We start from the raw sequence: 14,278 nt of genomic DNA on the forward strand, positions 1-14,278 counted from the left end.
GGACACTGTAATAAAAATATTTTAAAATTCATCCAGTGTTCTTTTCAGATTCAGTAGCAAAAGGATTCTGCAAAGGAGACACTATATGCATAGTCAAGGTTATAAGAAATTATTATTATAATATAAAGAATAAATACAGAAAGAAAAAATGTTAATGAAATTCTACTTAACAACCAGTCACCAAGCCATCACTATACAGTTGGTCAACTGAGGGAACCACAAATTGTCGAAAACTTTACCAGTCTCTCGGATTCAGATTCATTTATTCAATCACATGTACATTGGAACGTACAGTGAAGTGTGTTGCTTCCATTAACAACCAACACAATGGAAGGGTGCACTGGGTACAGCCTGCAAGTGTCACCACATATCCAGCACCAAAATAGAATGTTGATGTGTTTGTTGATGGATCCTTCTGTAGAGAATCTGTCTGTCTCCCTCTCTCTCTCTCACACACTCTCTTGATGTCTTTGTCTCTATCTCAAAGTTCAAAATAAACTTAATATCAAAGTACATATATGCCATCATATACAATGCTGAGATTCACCTTCTTGCAGGCATACTCAGCAAATCCAAGAATTGCAATAGAATCAAGGAAGAACTGTGGCGCGTGGCCAAGTGGTTAAGGTGTTGGACTAGCGATCTGAAAGTTTTGAGTTCGAGCCCCAGCCAAGGCAGCATGTTGTGTCCTTGAGCAAGGCACTTAACCACACATTGCTCCAGTCCACCTAGCTGAAAATGGGTACCGGTAAACTGCTGGGGTTAACCTTGCAATAGACTGGCGTCCTATCGGGGGGTGGGGGGGGGGGGGGTAGTCTCGTACTCTCTGTTGCTTCATGCCACAGAAACTGGCATAAGCACCAGCCTGAAGAGCCTATAAAGCTCGGGACAGACTTTAACCTTAACAACGGAAGACCACACCCAACACGACGCACAGGCAATGAATGCGAAAGAGCCAACAATCTGGGTGAATACAAAAGAAAATAAAAGAAATAAACATAATAAATAAATAAATAATATCAAAGGACTTGAGATGACGAGTCTTTGAAAGTGAGAACAGTTCAGTGATACGGCAAGTGAAGTTGAGTGAAGTGATCTCACTGTTTCAACAGCCTGATTGTTGAAGGGTAATAGCTGTTCCTGAACCTGGAGATGTGAGTCCTGAGGCTTCTTTACCTTCTTGATGGCAGAAGAGAGCCTGACCTGGGAGGAAGGTGTCCCTGAAGATCAATGCTGCTTTCCTGCAACAGCGCTCCATGTTTATGAGCTTAATGGTTGGGAGGGCTTTACCTGTGACGGTCTAGGCCGTATCCACTACTTTTTGTAGGATTTTCCATTCAAGAACATTGGTGTTTCTATTCCAGGCTGTGATGCAATCAGTCAATATGCTCTCCACCATATTTCTATAGAAGTCTGTCAAAGTTTTAGATGACATCCCAAATCTTCACAACAACTAAGGAAATAGAGGCACTGCTGTGCTTTCTTCATAATTTTAACATCGTAAACCAGCAAGTTGTTTATCACGTCTCCCCTTTCGCTGTGATACGGAGACATCTCTTTCTCTCCTATTAGGGAGAGAGAGAGCCTGTGGTATGTCGAATACCGGGTGAACGAGTAGTCTTTGCTGCACGCTTGAGTGCTTGGTGGTGGGTGCCAATGCTTTTATTTGTTAGTGCGAGAAGGGGGATTGTTGCTTTGCTGCTGCTTACATGGGGGGGGGAGCTGGGGGGTACTTTGGGGTTCTAACATTTAATGGTCATTCATTCTTTGGGGGCACTTCTCTGTTTTTGTGGATGGTTGCAAAGAAAAAGCATTTCAGGATGTATATTGTATACATTTCTCTGACATTAAATGTACTTTTGAAACCTTTACTTGCACCTATGTGCAGGGCCCGGGACAGATGCTCAGAAATTTATAACACGAAGGAATTTAAAGATGCTGACCCTCTCCACCTCTGATCTTCCGAAGAGGACTGCTTATGGGCTTTGAGTTTCCTCTTCCTGAAGTCTATAATCAGCTCCTCGGTCTTGCTGACATTGAGTGAGAGGTTGTTGTTGTGGCACCACTCAGTCAGATTTTCAAACTCCCTCCTATGTGCTGATTCATCCTCTCCTGTACGCTGATTCCGCCAGCTCCTAGCGCTAGTTGTGACCCAGCAACTGGGGAAATTTGCACAAAGAAATTGCTCCTTCCTATACCCTTCAGAACTCCTACCGTAGTACTTCCCCATGGGACAGTACTAGGCAGTATCTACACCTGCAGAATCACCTTCCCCTTCCCAGACAAATACGTTTTGCACCATTGTCTACTCTCAGAGCTGTAGACTGTTACTCACACCAAGTTCTCAAAATATAGCCATGGACCGCTTTCTTTGTACCTTCTCAAAATTGCCCCACATTCGAAATTAACACCACTTTGTCTCCCAAACTTCCATTTTGTGTTATACACTTTAGCATATACCAAATAATCAAATCTAACTCTTTTCTTACAGACAGAACAATCCCTTGCTTCGTCACAGTAAGAAAATCTTCAAGTATGTCTTCCTTGAAATGTTTGTGGATTCCCTAACATTGATCTACAAAAACAAGAATTTTTGATTATCATAGTCCATGTTCCCTTGTAACCTTTTCCTCCCATCAACTTTTCACAGGATTAAAAGAAGAAAACAGACATAAGAGAACTGAATTACTCTCCAGAGTTACTCTCCTGACTCTGACAAAGCAAATAAGCTTCTGGTCACTATCCCAGCTTGCCAGTGGTGGGTTTGGCAAGCACTGGAGGCCACTCTAATTCTTGGACAATAGGATACACTCATCTCCCACCCTCTGAAGCCCAAGCCTCAACGCTAGTAGTTAGAGACATAGACATGGAACATTACGGGCTCTTCAGCCCACAATGTTGTACCAAACTTTTAACCTACTCTAAGGAGAATCTAACCTTTCCTTCCCTCCATTTTTATTTCATCCATATGGCTATCTAAGAGTCTCTTAAATGTCCCTAATTTATGTGCCTCTTCTACAACCCCTGGCAGTTTGTTCCATGCACCCACCATTCTCTGTGCAAAGAAGATACCTCTGGCATCCCCCCTGTATTTTCCTCTAATCACCTTAAATTAGCCTGGGAAAAGTCTCAATCTATGCCTCAATTATCATCTTGTACACCTCTGTGAAGTCACCTCTCATCCTTCTTTGCTCCAAAGAAAAAAGCCCTAGTTCTCTCAGCCTATCCTCATAAAAAATTTTGTCCAATCCAGGCAGCATCTCAGTAATTCTTTCGTGCACCCTCTCTAAAGCTTCCACATCCTTCCTATAATGAGGTGACCAGAACTGAACACAATGTTCCAAGTCTAGTCTAACCAGGATTTTATAGAGCTGCAATATTACCTTGCAGTGCATGAACTCAATCCCTGATTAATGAAGGCCAACGCACTAGACACCTTCCTAACAACCCTATCAACTTGCGTGACAACCTTGGGGGATCTACAATGTGGACCTGAAGATCCGTCTGTCCTCTACAGCCCTTAGAATCCTGCCATCAACCACATATACTGCCTTCAAATTCAACCTTCCAAAGTGAATCACTTCACACTTTTATGGGTTGAACTTTATCTGCCACTTCTCAGCCCAGCCCAGCATCCTATCAATATCCAGTTGCAACCCTTGAAAACCTTCTAAACTATGCACAACACCATCAACCTGCAGATTTACTAACCCACCCTTCCATCAGATTCATTTATAAAAAATCACAAAGATCAGTGATTGCTGTGGAACACCAGTGGTCACACTGCATCTACAACCAACCTCTACCTCCTATGGGCAAGAGGAGGTATCCCCATAGTCATGTTTTCCTGGATCCCATGCCCTCTGATATTTCTGAATGAGCCAACCATGGGGAACCTTATCAAATGCCTTTCTAAAATCCATATACACCACAGCCCACCGCTCTACCTTCATCATAGTGCTTTGTCACATCCTCAAAGAATTCAATCAGGCTCTGAGGAATGACCCGCCCTCACAAAGCCATGCTGACTATCCATAATGAGACTATTTTCTCCATATCCTCATAAATCAGGTCTCTAAGAATCTTTTCCAATAATTTGTCCACCATCAAAGTCCACTTCTGGTCTATAATTCCCAGGGTTATCACGACTTCCTTTCTTGAACAAAAGAACACTTGCCATCGTTCGGCCATCTCGTTCTACTTCTTTGACCAGTGAGGACTCAGAGATCACCACCAAAAGTGCCGCAATCTCTTCTTGCACTTCCTGTAGAAATGTGAGAATATCCAGCCTGTCCCTGAGGAATTATCTATCCTAATGTTTTTCAGTGGGTGGCCGGGTGGAGATACATCTCTACCAAAGGAAGTGTAAGGCACTCCTTTCCTTCACAGGTCAACTCTGGGCAAGGTGTAGCACTTGCTTAGCCCCACTCTCCCTCCCTCAAGCAGGGTCACGTGAAACAATGGGAGCATCTGGTGGATGGTCGTATGAGCAGCTGGTGCATATCACAAGTCCTGATCATGCGACCACTGACACCAGACAACAAACTCCGAAGAGTATTGATGGGGGCTGGGGGCTGACTTGTGAAGACACTGCCCAGAAGGTGGCAATGGCAAACCACTTCTATAGAAAAATCTGTCAAGTACAATCATGGTCATGGAAAGACCATGATCGCCCACATCATGTGACACAACACTTAATGTAGGAACGACAAATGTTTTTAAAAAGATTTAGCACTTCCTCTTTCTTAACGTCAACATGTTCATATCAGTCTGTTTTACATTGTTCTTACAAACACCATCTCATTAGTGAATACTGAAGCAAAGTATTAATTAAATTAATCTGGCAGCTCTGTCCCAGACTGGCTGCAGGCTGCTTACATAGGAGTTGTTGTCCAATTAAATGTTATTGAGTGTCTGAATAACAGCGGAAACACAAGCAGCGAGGAAGAAATAAATATCTGTCTTGGGTACACATTAGTGCAAGTGCCTTTTGTGTGGAGGGAGTGCTGAATAAATTTACGCTGAAATGTCTGCATTACGCATAAAGACCAATGATTGCGTTCTCAGTAGAGGGATGGAGCAGCTGTCATCAGCTGCAGTGACCTAACCACGTGCTGCGTAGACGGTCTGACTGGAGTGGAAGAATTAAACAATTCAGTGGTATTAGACACAGTCTATGTGAGGAGATGGAAGAGAAATAAATAAACAGCAAGGCAGAAATAAATGCCAGCAACGAGGGGCACTGAAGACAGACAAGTAAATAATATAGGCAGTGGAATGGGGAATAAAGGCTTCATTATTCCTTGAGCCTATTCACACATTAAATCAGGTGCAGATAAACTAAACCATAAATGCCATTTGTTTTCACAAATCAACATGTCTAGCAGTTACTGGCTACACTCACAATTCAAGGAACAATTCTTGTAATTGTTACTGCAGACAATGAACCCTAACCAATGCGAACAGCGCTACAACACGCCAGCCCCACCTCACAAGGAAGAACATGGCCAGGAATCCCCGAATTCCAAGCAGCGGTATGTACATCAGGCTGATACGGATGTAGAAGGACACCATCCAAGCCAGGTCCTGCGAAAAGGCAAAACCATTTCTTTTTAAAACTTTATTTCATTCTAGTTCATATTTCCCCTCGGTGGCGGGGAACGACAGACTGTCTATGATATGCATTACTTTACCTGTGACAGGACAGTGGTTATCAGCTGGCTACTGAAGCACTGAGGGGTGGGAGTGCAGACACTCCACCTGGAAAAACAGGAGCACCTGAATTCTTGCCCAGGACCACCAGTGGTCACCTTTCCACAGCTGAGGCACACGCAATTTACAAGGCAGAAGTGAAGCACTCAACACTGCAGATGTGCTGGAGAGGGAGCTTTGATCTGGATTAAACCAAAGTGAATATTTAAAAGACTATTGATGGTAATGGGAGAAACTTTTAATAAAGGGCAAACATATTGCACCAGAAGGAATTTGACAATGGAAGTATCTTACTTTGGATTCATATCAGATCCAGCAGCGTTAACTGTGAATAGGTGACACTGGGGTCTCTGGAGTTTTATGAAGTCCCTGTCATAAAACTAATGGAATACTTACCCCACAAGTGATAAACCGGGGAATGAAATCCCACTGTGATAGCAGCCGTGCTATCTATGATGTGCATTACTTGCATAAAATAACTCAAGCAATCAGGGAAGCGATTGAGGAATGCCGGTAGATATATCAGTGCAAGCATAAATGATCCTTAGAAGAATGTACGAGTACAGAAAGAATCCAAAAAGGTTTTCAGCCTAAAAGTGTCCCTTTCTTCCTGTTACCAATGAAATTGTTTTACTAAAAAAATAAAGTGGTTGTGGGTGTGGGTCATGGAAGTGAGTGTTTGAACACAACTCACTGTCCATAGCACTTATACTTTATAGAAAACTATTTTCTTTACCAATACCCAATGTAGGCCAAAATTTGGAATACCTGAACTGGCTATCAACCTAAAGTTGTATTACATGTCCCCACACGTACACGTTATTGAATATGATTGTATTCTCTTCGTACAGTATTGACATTGAAGTACATAAAGACTTGACATTTACTAAATATCCTAATATCTATCACACAGCACTGTAGTATATACAGTTAAACACTCCCACCAGTAATACTCACTTAACAGATATATCAGTATATTATTAAATACAGGTGTACCAGTTAAAACCCAATACCTCTGATTAACATCATTAGCCACAGCCATTTGAAACCATTCTGAAGCAGGAATCCAAGCCTGTTTTTCGCTGCTCTGTACTCCAGTAGCAGAGAGGGGAATATAGCACCCTTCTGTGTAGACTGTGTCTGAATGAGATCAGCTATCTTAAATCAGGAAAGGAACCTGGATTTGTCTGAAGGGCTCAGTGTATATCACGTGGCCATTAGGTCGTCAAGGGAGTTACGATTAAATCACAAGTAACAAGTTGAGGGAATTGAAGCCAATGCTAATGCAACACCCTGGAGGGTGCTGGAAATACTCACCGCCCACTGCTTCCGAGTCACAGCAAAGTAAAAGATGTACCACTGGAAGTAGAGGGGCAGCAACGCTGGAGGCCCAACTGTGGCAGAGAGAAAAGAAAAGCCACAATTGTAAATTGTTGCACCTTTCCTTTTGTACATTTTTTAAAATCATGAATGAAGAGTAGTTTTGAAAAAAGGAACTCTAGCAAAATACTGGCATTCAACAGAGTCAGTGGTAATGAACCACTCCTGCCTCTATCACGATGCAAGCTCTTGGCACTCAATTTCTCCATTTAGCCAATGCACAAGAGGGGAAAAAACATACACTTGTTTAGAAGTTGGGTTGCATCCATTCAGGTGCATTAGATGGTCTATGTTGTATTTACTCATGAGATAGGAGGCCATTCAGCCCATTGAGCCTATAACAACTCAAGAATATTCCCATCCATTCTCCCTTTGCCTGCAACCTATTCTTTCTCACATGCCCATCAACGTCATCCTAATCCTTCAACCACTCCCCTACTCTGGGGTAATAGTTGGTGGCCAATTATCATACTAACCAGTGTGTCTTTGGGATGTGGGAGGAAAATGGAGTACTCCAGGGAAATCCTTGCAGTAACAGGGAGAATTATATCTGGGTTAAATGGGTGCATGCTGTGCTCTATTGTTCTATGTTCGGTGTTCTCCAACTCCATGCAGGAAGCAAGTGAGGTCAGTAGGTCTATGTAGTTTTGAGGTAGCTGCTCTACCTGTGGCACCCAAGGTCAAATCAGCTGCTAACAAATAAAGAAAATACAAAATTGGGTATGTCCTGGCTTTTAAGGAATTTTAACATTGTTTACTTGCTTTATGCGGCATTAAAAGCAGTCATACATATCAAATAAATGCTGGTAAAGAATCCTTTCCTTGGGCAAACATAGATTGCCATGGAAACACAGGAAGACCGGGGGGGGGGGGGGGGGAAGCAGTAGTGGAGTGAGAGGAGGTCAAAGAATCACAGCAAATTTCAAACGGATCATAGATAACCCAGGGAGATGATGGGGGCAATGCTTGGGTCCCTTACTACTTCAAGATATGTTGAGAGTCCTGTGCTGTGGGTGGAACAGGGCCATAGACTGTGAACTGAAGTTAACAGTGTTACAATCGAAATATTAAAACACTTAAATGATTGATAAGTATCCACACAGTACAAAACCTAAATCCAAGAGGCACCACTTTAAAATCATTTACAATTCACTGCTTTCAATGTGATGTATTGGAGAGAATTAATAGCAAACAATGCATCAATATGTCATGGACTATTTCTGACGCCGAGCAAATAATGGACACTTTGCACACAGAGATAACATTAGAAGGGGAAATGACATCTGCATTAAGGCAGCTTTGTCTTTCATTTGCCCATTAACGTGTCAAACCCAACTCTCATCACTACATATCATATTGCACACTTTTCAGAAGTACAGTTCCGTGGCAGAAAGAATTACATGCAGGACAGACAGAAAACAATTGAGGCATTAGGTGGAGCTTGGAGCTTACACAGACAGGATCTGATCATACAAAGCAGCAATGATGCTATTGTCATGAGTTGTTAAGATCTGGGCAATGCTAGGATGACCATGCATTTTGATCACCTGAAATGAGTGCCCATGGAAATGGCAGTAACAGGAACAAGTAAGGGATGGGCTGTACTATAGGGAAACTCTCTAAAACCAACAAGAGTTCAAAGGCAAGCTCGAAAGGATAGAGTTAGCCCATACTGAAACAATAACTGAGAGCAGTAAAATGTTTTTGTCTTGTTCAAATTTATATAAATATGCTCGAATATTGGCAAGAGATGAAATGAGGAACAGGAAATACTTTACACTGAAGGAACCCTCAAATGTTCTGAGGTTTTCCGGTCTCAAGATGGCGCTCATGGAGTAGACCGCATCTAGGCTTTGCTCCAAACCTTTTACGTTTTTTTTAACCTACAAACACCCCTTAAACTTATTTTAAAGGGGTCTAAACATATAGAATTTTTTTTAAAACTATTTGAATTACTCTCAACCCGCTGAAATGTCTAGAGCAAAAGAACCGAAACAGACGAAAGAACCGTTAACTTTAGAAGTTGTTGTGAAGTTTATAGACGCTAGATTTGATGAATTGGAGAAAAAATTACTTGGAAGATTTGCACAGTATGACAATCGTTTGAGATCACTCGAAGAAAAGTTCCTGACCTTTTCACGGGAATCAAATGAACAACAAGCAAGCATTTTGGCTCTTGAAGAAGCTGCTCGTAAGAAGGATCGTATAATCGAAAAAATGCAAGAAGAGCAAACTTCGACGACCCAACAGATGGATCGCTATAAAGCTAAAATTACTGATTTGGAAAATCGTTCTCGAAGACAAAATCTTCGGTTAATTGGAATCCCGGAAAAATTTGAAAGCGGTGATCTGACCGTTTTCTTCTCCAAATTTCTAGTGGATGTCCTGGGCGAAGATGTCCTGGATAACCCCCCATTAATCGATCGGGCTCACAGAGTCTCTAGATATCGGCCAGATTCAAGTCTGAAACCACGGCACATAATTCTCAGGATCCATTATCCTCACATCAAAGAACGACTGATTCGTGCGGCTCGTAAAAAAGGTATGATAACCTATCAAAATTTTAATTTTCGCATTCTGGAGGACTATAGCCCCGAAGTACTACGGGCTAGGCTGGCTTTCAGATCGGTTATGTCGAATTTTCACCAGAAAGGCTACAAGCAAGCGTTGCTGTTTCCAGCACACCTGAGAGTCACCCTTCAAGATGGATCTTTTCGGCTGTTTAAATCGCCAGCGGATGCTCAAGGTTTCCTGGAACAATGACATTTGATCGGGCTGATCAATGTAATCTAGCCTATAGATTTGGATCTGGTATAGATTGACGTTTGGGTTCTTTTTTGATACGGTTCATATATATTTCTTATATACGATTAAAGCTCTCTTTTTTCTACCGGGTTTATTCCGATTTCATATTTTTATATATTACTAACCGATTAATGTTGAAGATGACCTATTAGGGTTATTTTTTTTTCTTTTTTTTTTAAATCGATATACACTCTTTTTTTATATTTTTAGCATTTGAATATTAAGATTTGGAAGAATAAAATGGCGTTTCTTCTTCCCGACAGACTCCAGTGTCTGTAGCGTCATAACTGTTTTGATCTGTTCGAAAGTGTTAAACCTTCATTTATTGTTTTAATTTTTTTAACCCTTTTGATAATATACATTTATAACACTAATTTTATATTTTAATTTTTCCTATATCAACCCTTTTTTTATAATGTGGGTTGTTTGTATTTTTTTTAACTTTGTTACGTCTGAGTTGCCGTCTTGAGACAAGGGGGTAATTTTAGTATTAGATCGCTCGCTTGCCTCTGTTTGGCTTTTTTCCTGGGGTTTTGAGGGTGGTGGGAGGGAGATTTTTCTTTTTTTTCTTTTTTCTGCTTGCTTTTTGCTTAGTTTTACTTCATGGGCTTATATGAAACTACTAAAATGGCTGCGGTGCTGTGACTTCCGGCTTCCCTTTGAACTTACTTTCCCCTTCCGAGTTCATGAGTTCACTTTTCTTTTAAACCTATATGTTAACTGTAATATATATTGTCAATATGGATAAGACTATTAACTTTGTTTCTTGGAATACTAATGGTTTAAATCATCCGATTAAACGGAAAAAAGTATTCAAAGTATTCCATAGAATGAATGCGAATGTTATTTTTGTACAAGAGACTCATGTAAGGAAGGTGGATAGTCAGCGGTTGTTTAGGTTTTGGAAGGGCCAACAGTATCACTCAAATTCGCAAGCCAAAGTGAGAGGTGTTTCTATTTTTATAGACTCATCAACTGCTTTTATACATTATGAAACAATTTCAGACCCGCAAGGTAGATTTTTTGCTTATTACTGGGTTGCTTTTTAATCAAAAAGTTGTTTTAGTTAATGTTTATGCTCCAAATACTGACTGTCCTGAATTTTTTAAATGTTTATTTACATCCTTTCCTAATTTGAATCAATACAGATTGATAATGGGCGGGGATTTCAATTGTTGTTTAAACCCTTTGATGGATAGATCCAAACCCATTCAAACTTTTCCGAACAAATCGGCTTCTCTTATTAATTCTTTTATGATTGATTCAGCTATCTGTGAAATCTGGCGTTTTCTACACCCTAATGATAAAGAGTTCTCATACTTTTCCCATGTGCATCATAATTACTCAAGGATTGACTACTTTTTCATTGATCAGCACTTCCTTACAGATGTCATGGATTGCAAATACGACTCTATTGTTATATCTGATCATGCACCTTTGAAGTTATCTATTAAGGTGACGGATTCACATATTAGTACTAAAAGTTGGAGGTTTAATTCTGTTTTACTGCAGGACTCTGACTTTATTAACTTTATTAAACAGCAAATTGATTTGTTTTTCTCAATAAATTCCACAGCAGACATCTCTAGTGGAACTCTCTGGGATACTTTTAAGGCATATATTCGTGGACAGATTATTTCATATTCTGCCGGAGTTAGGAAACGAACTAACTCTAAAATATCAACATTAGTTGATAAAATTAAGGCAATTGATAAGATTTATGCATTGACCCCTAGTAAAGAACTTTATAAAGAAAGGGTGGAACTTCAAATGGAGCATAGTTTATTGTTAACCTCTTCGATTGAAAGTCAGTTAATTAAATCGAAAGCTCAATTTTATACATATGGAGATAAGTCTGGTAAATTACTAGCTAACCAATTGAAAATTGTTTCGGATAAGCGACAAATTACTAAGATTCGTAAACAAGATGGTACTCTGACGATTGATCACAAAGAGATAAATACAGCCTTTCAAGATTTTTATAATTCTTTATATCAATCAGAATGTACTAAAGACTCTTCTATAATGAGTGAATTTTTAAGGAAATTGAATATTCCAAAAGTAACTGCTGAGGATAGTGTAATTTTGGATACACCTATTACGGAGTCTGAAATAGAAAAGGCCATTTTCTTAATGAACTCGGGTAAAGCTTCGGGCCCAGATGGTTTTTCTGCAGAATTTTTTAAATCCTTTTCTTCTATACTTTCTCCTTGGCTTTGTAAAATTTTTAAAGATGCATTAAGTATAGGTAAACTACCACAATCTTTTTATGAAGCTTCTATTTCTTTAATTCTTAAAAAAGATAAAGATCCCACTGAATGTGCATCTTATCGGCCTATATCTTTGCTGAATATGGACTTTAAGATTTTTAGTAAAATCCTGGCTGTTAGATTAGAAAATATATTGCCTCGGATTATTTCTGAGGATCAGACTGGATTTATTAAAAATCGTTATTCATCTTTTAATATTAGAAAATTAATTAATATTGCTTATACTTCTTCATCTAAAATCCCAGAATGTGTCATCTCCTTAGATGCCGAAAAAGCATTTGATAGAGTTGAATGGTCATATTTATTTAATACTTTGCAACATTTTAATTTTAGTTCAAAATTTATATCATGGATTAAATTAATATATCAGAAACCTTTAGCTTCGGTTTTCACTAATAATCAAAGATCCCCTTTTTTTCAACTATTTCGGGGTACAAGGCAAGGTTGTCCTTTAAGCCCTTTATTATTTGACATTGCTTTGGAACCCTTGGCTATAGCTATTCGTGAATCACCCAATATTTTAGGTATTACCCGCGGGGAGACGATGTATAAGGTATCATTATATGCAGATGATTTGTTATTATATATATCTGATCCTGAAAGATCTATTCCTGCTATTTCTTCTTTGCTTGCTCAATTTAGTAACTTCTCTGGGTATAAATTGAATTTTAATAAGAGTGAACTTTTTCCATTAAATATGCATACTCCAATTTATAATCGGGTACCATATAGAATTGTTACAGACTATTTTACTTATTTAGGTATTAAAATTACTAAAAAACAAAGATTTATTTAAAACTAATTTTTTGCCTTTAATAGATCAAATTAAGCAACTTGCTAATAGGTGGTCCCCACTATCTATGTCTTTGGTAGGTAGAATTAATGCCATTAAGATGATGATACTACCTAAATTTTTATACCTATTTCAAGCATTACCAATTTTTATTCCTAAATCTTTTTTTGATACAGTTGATTCTAAAATATCGTCGTATTTGTGGCAGAACAAAAATCCTAGGTTAGCTAAAAAATATTTACAGAAGCCTAAGAAGGAGGGCGGTTTGGCTCTACCAAACTTAAGATTTTACTATTGGGCAGTTAATATACGGTATTTGATATTTTGGACACAAGAATCGACTACAGTTGCTGGCCCACAATGGGTAAATTTGGAATGTAAATCTGTGCAAGATTTCTCATTGATTTCAATCTTAGGATCTTCACTTCCCTTTTCGTTATTTAAAATGAATAAACAGATAACTAATCCTATAGTCAAGTATACATTACGAATCTGGTTTCAATTTCGTAAATTTTTTGGTTTGAATAAGTTTATACTGTCAAGCCCTATAACAGCTAATTACTTTTTTCGACCATCTTCCATAGATCAAGCCTTTTATTTATGGAAAACAAAAGGTATAACATGTTTTCGTGATCTGTTTTTGGATGATAACATTATGTCCTTCGAACAATTATCTAATAAATATAATTTATCTAAAACCCATTTTTTTAGATATCTACAAATTAGAAATTTTTTATATAATGAACTAAAGTCTTTTTCGAAAGAATGTCCATTGGACATTACAGAAAGAATTTTAGCTCTTAATCCTTGTCAAAAGGGTCTTGTTGCTATCATTTATAATATGATTATGAATCTACAACCAGATATATCTGAAAAAATTAAGAAGGAATGGCAGGAAGAACTGCATTGCCCTATTTCTACTGAGCAATGGGAAAAAATTTTATTATTGGTAAACTCATCCTCTATATGTGCTAAACATACTCTAATACAATTTAAGGTCGTACACAGAGCTCATATGTCTAAAGATAAACTTGCTCGATTTTACTCGTATGTTAATCCAACCTGTGATAGATGTCATTCTGATATAGCTTCGTTGACTCATATGTTTTGGTCCTGTCCTTGCTTACATAACTATTGGAAAGATATTTTTAATATTATTTCAAGAGTTTTAAATATTAATCTCCAACCACACCCTTTTACTGCAATTTTTGGCCTACCAATGATGGATAATAAGTGTTTATCCGCTTCATTCCAACGAATGATTGCATTTATTACACTAATGGCTAGAAGATCCATTTTACTGAATTGGAAAGAAGCC

The 14,278-nt window shown here is 38.9% G+C and overlaps 1 protein-coding gene across 2 annotated transcripts in view; it reads right to left on the bottom strand.

The window, feature by feature from the left end:
* Positions 1 to 14,278, bottom strand: part of LOC140729521 (acyl-CoA (8-3)-desaturase-like) — a 64,369-nt gene that overhangs the window by 10,801 nt on the left and 39,290 nt on the right. For both annotated transcript variants that reach the window (XM_073049347.1, XM_073049346.1), the window contains exons 7-8: positions 7,030 to 7,106; positions 5,489 to 5,586 (exon numbers count right to left, since the gene is read on the bottom strand). In XM_073049347.1, the coding sequence (XP_072905448.1) occupies positions 5,489 to 5,586; positions 7,030 to 7,106 (175 nt within the window). The remainder of the gene's footprint in view (positions 1 to 5,488; positions 5,587 to 7,029; positions 7,107 to 14,278) is intronic.

Source organism: Hemitrygon akajei, chromosome 6 (assembly GCF_048418815.1).
Source record: "Hemitrygon akajei chromosome 6, sHemAka1.3, whole genome shotgun sequence".
In the NCBI taxonomy this organism is placed as follows: Eukaryota; Metazoa; Chordata; class Chondrichthyes; order Myliobatiformes; family Dasyatidae; genus Hemitrygon; species Hemitrygon akajei.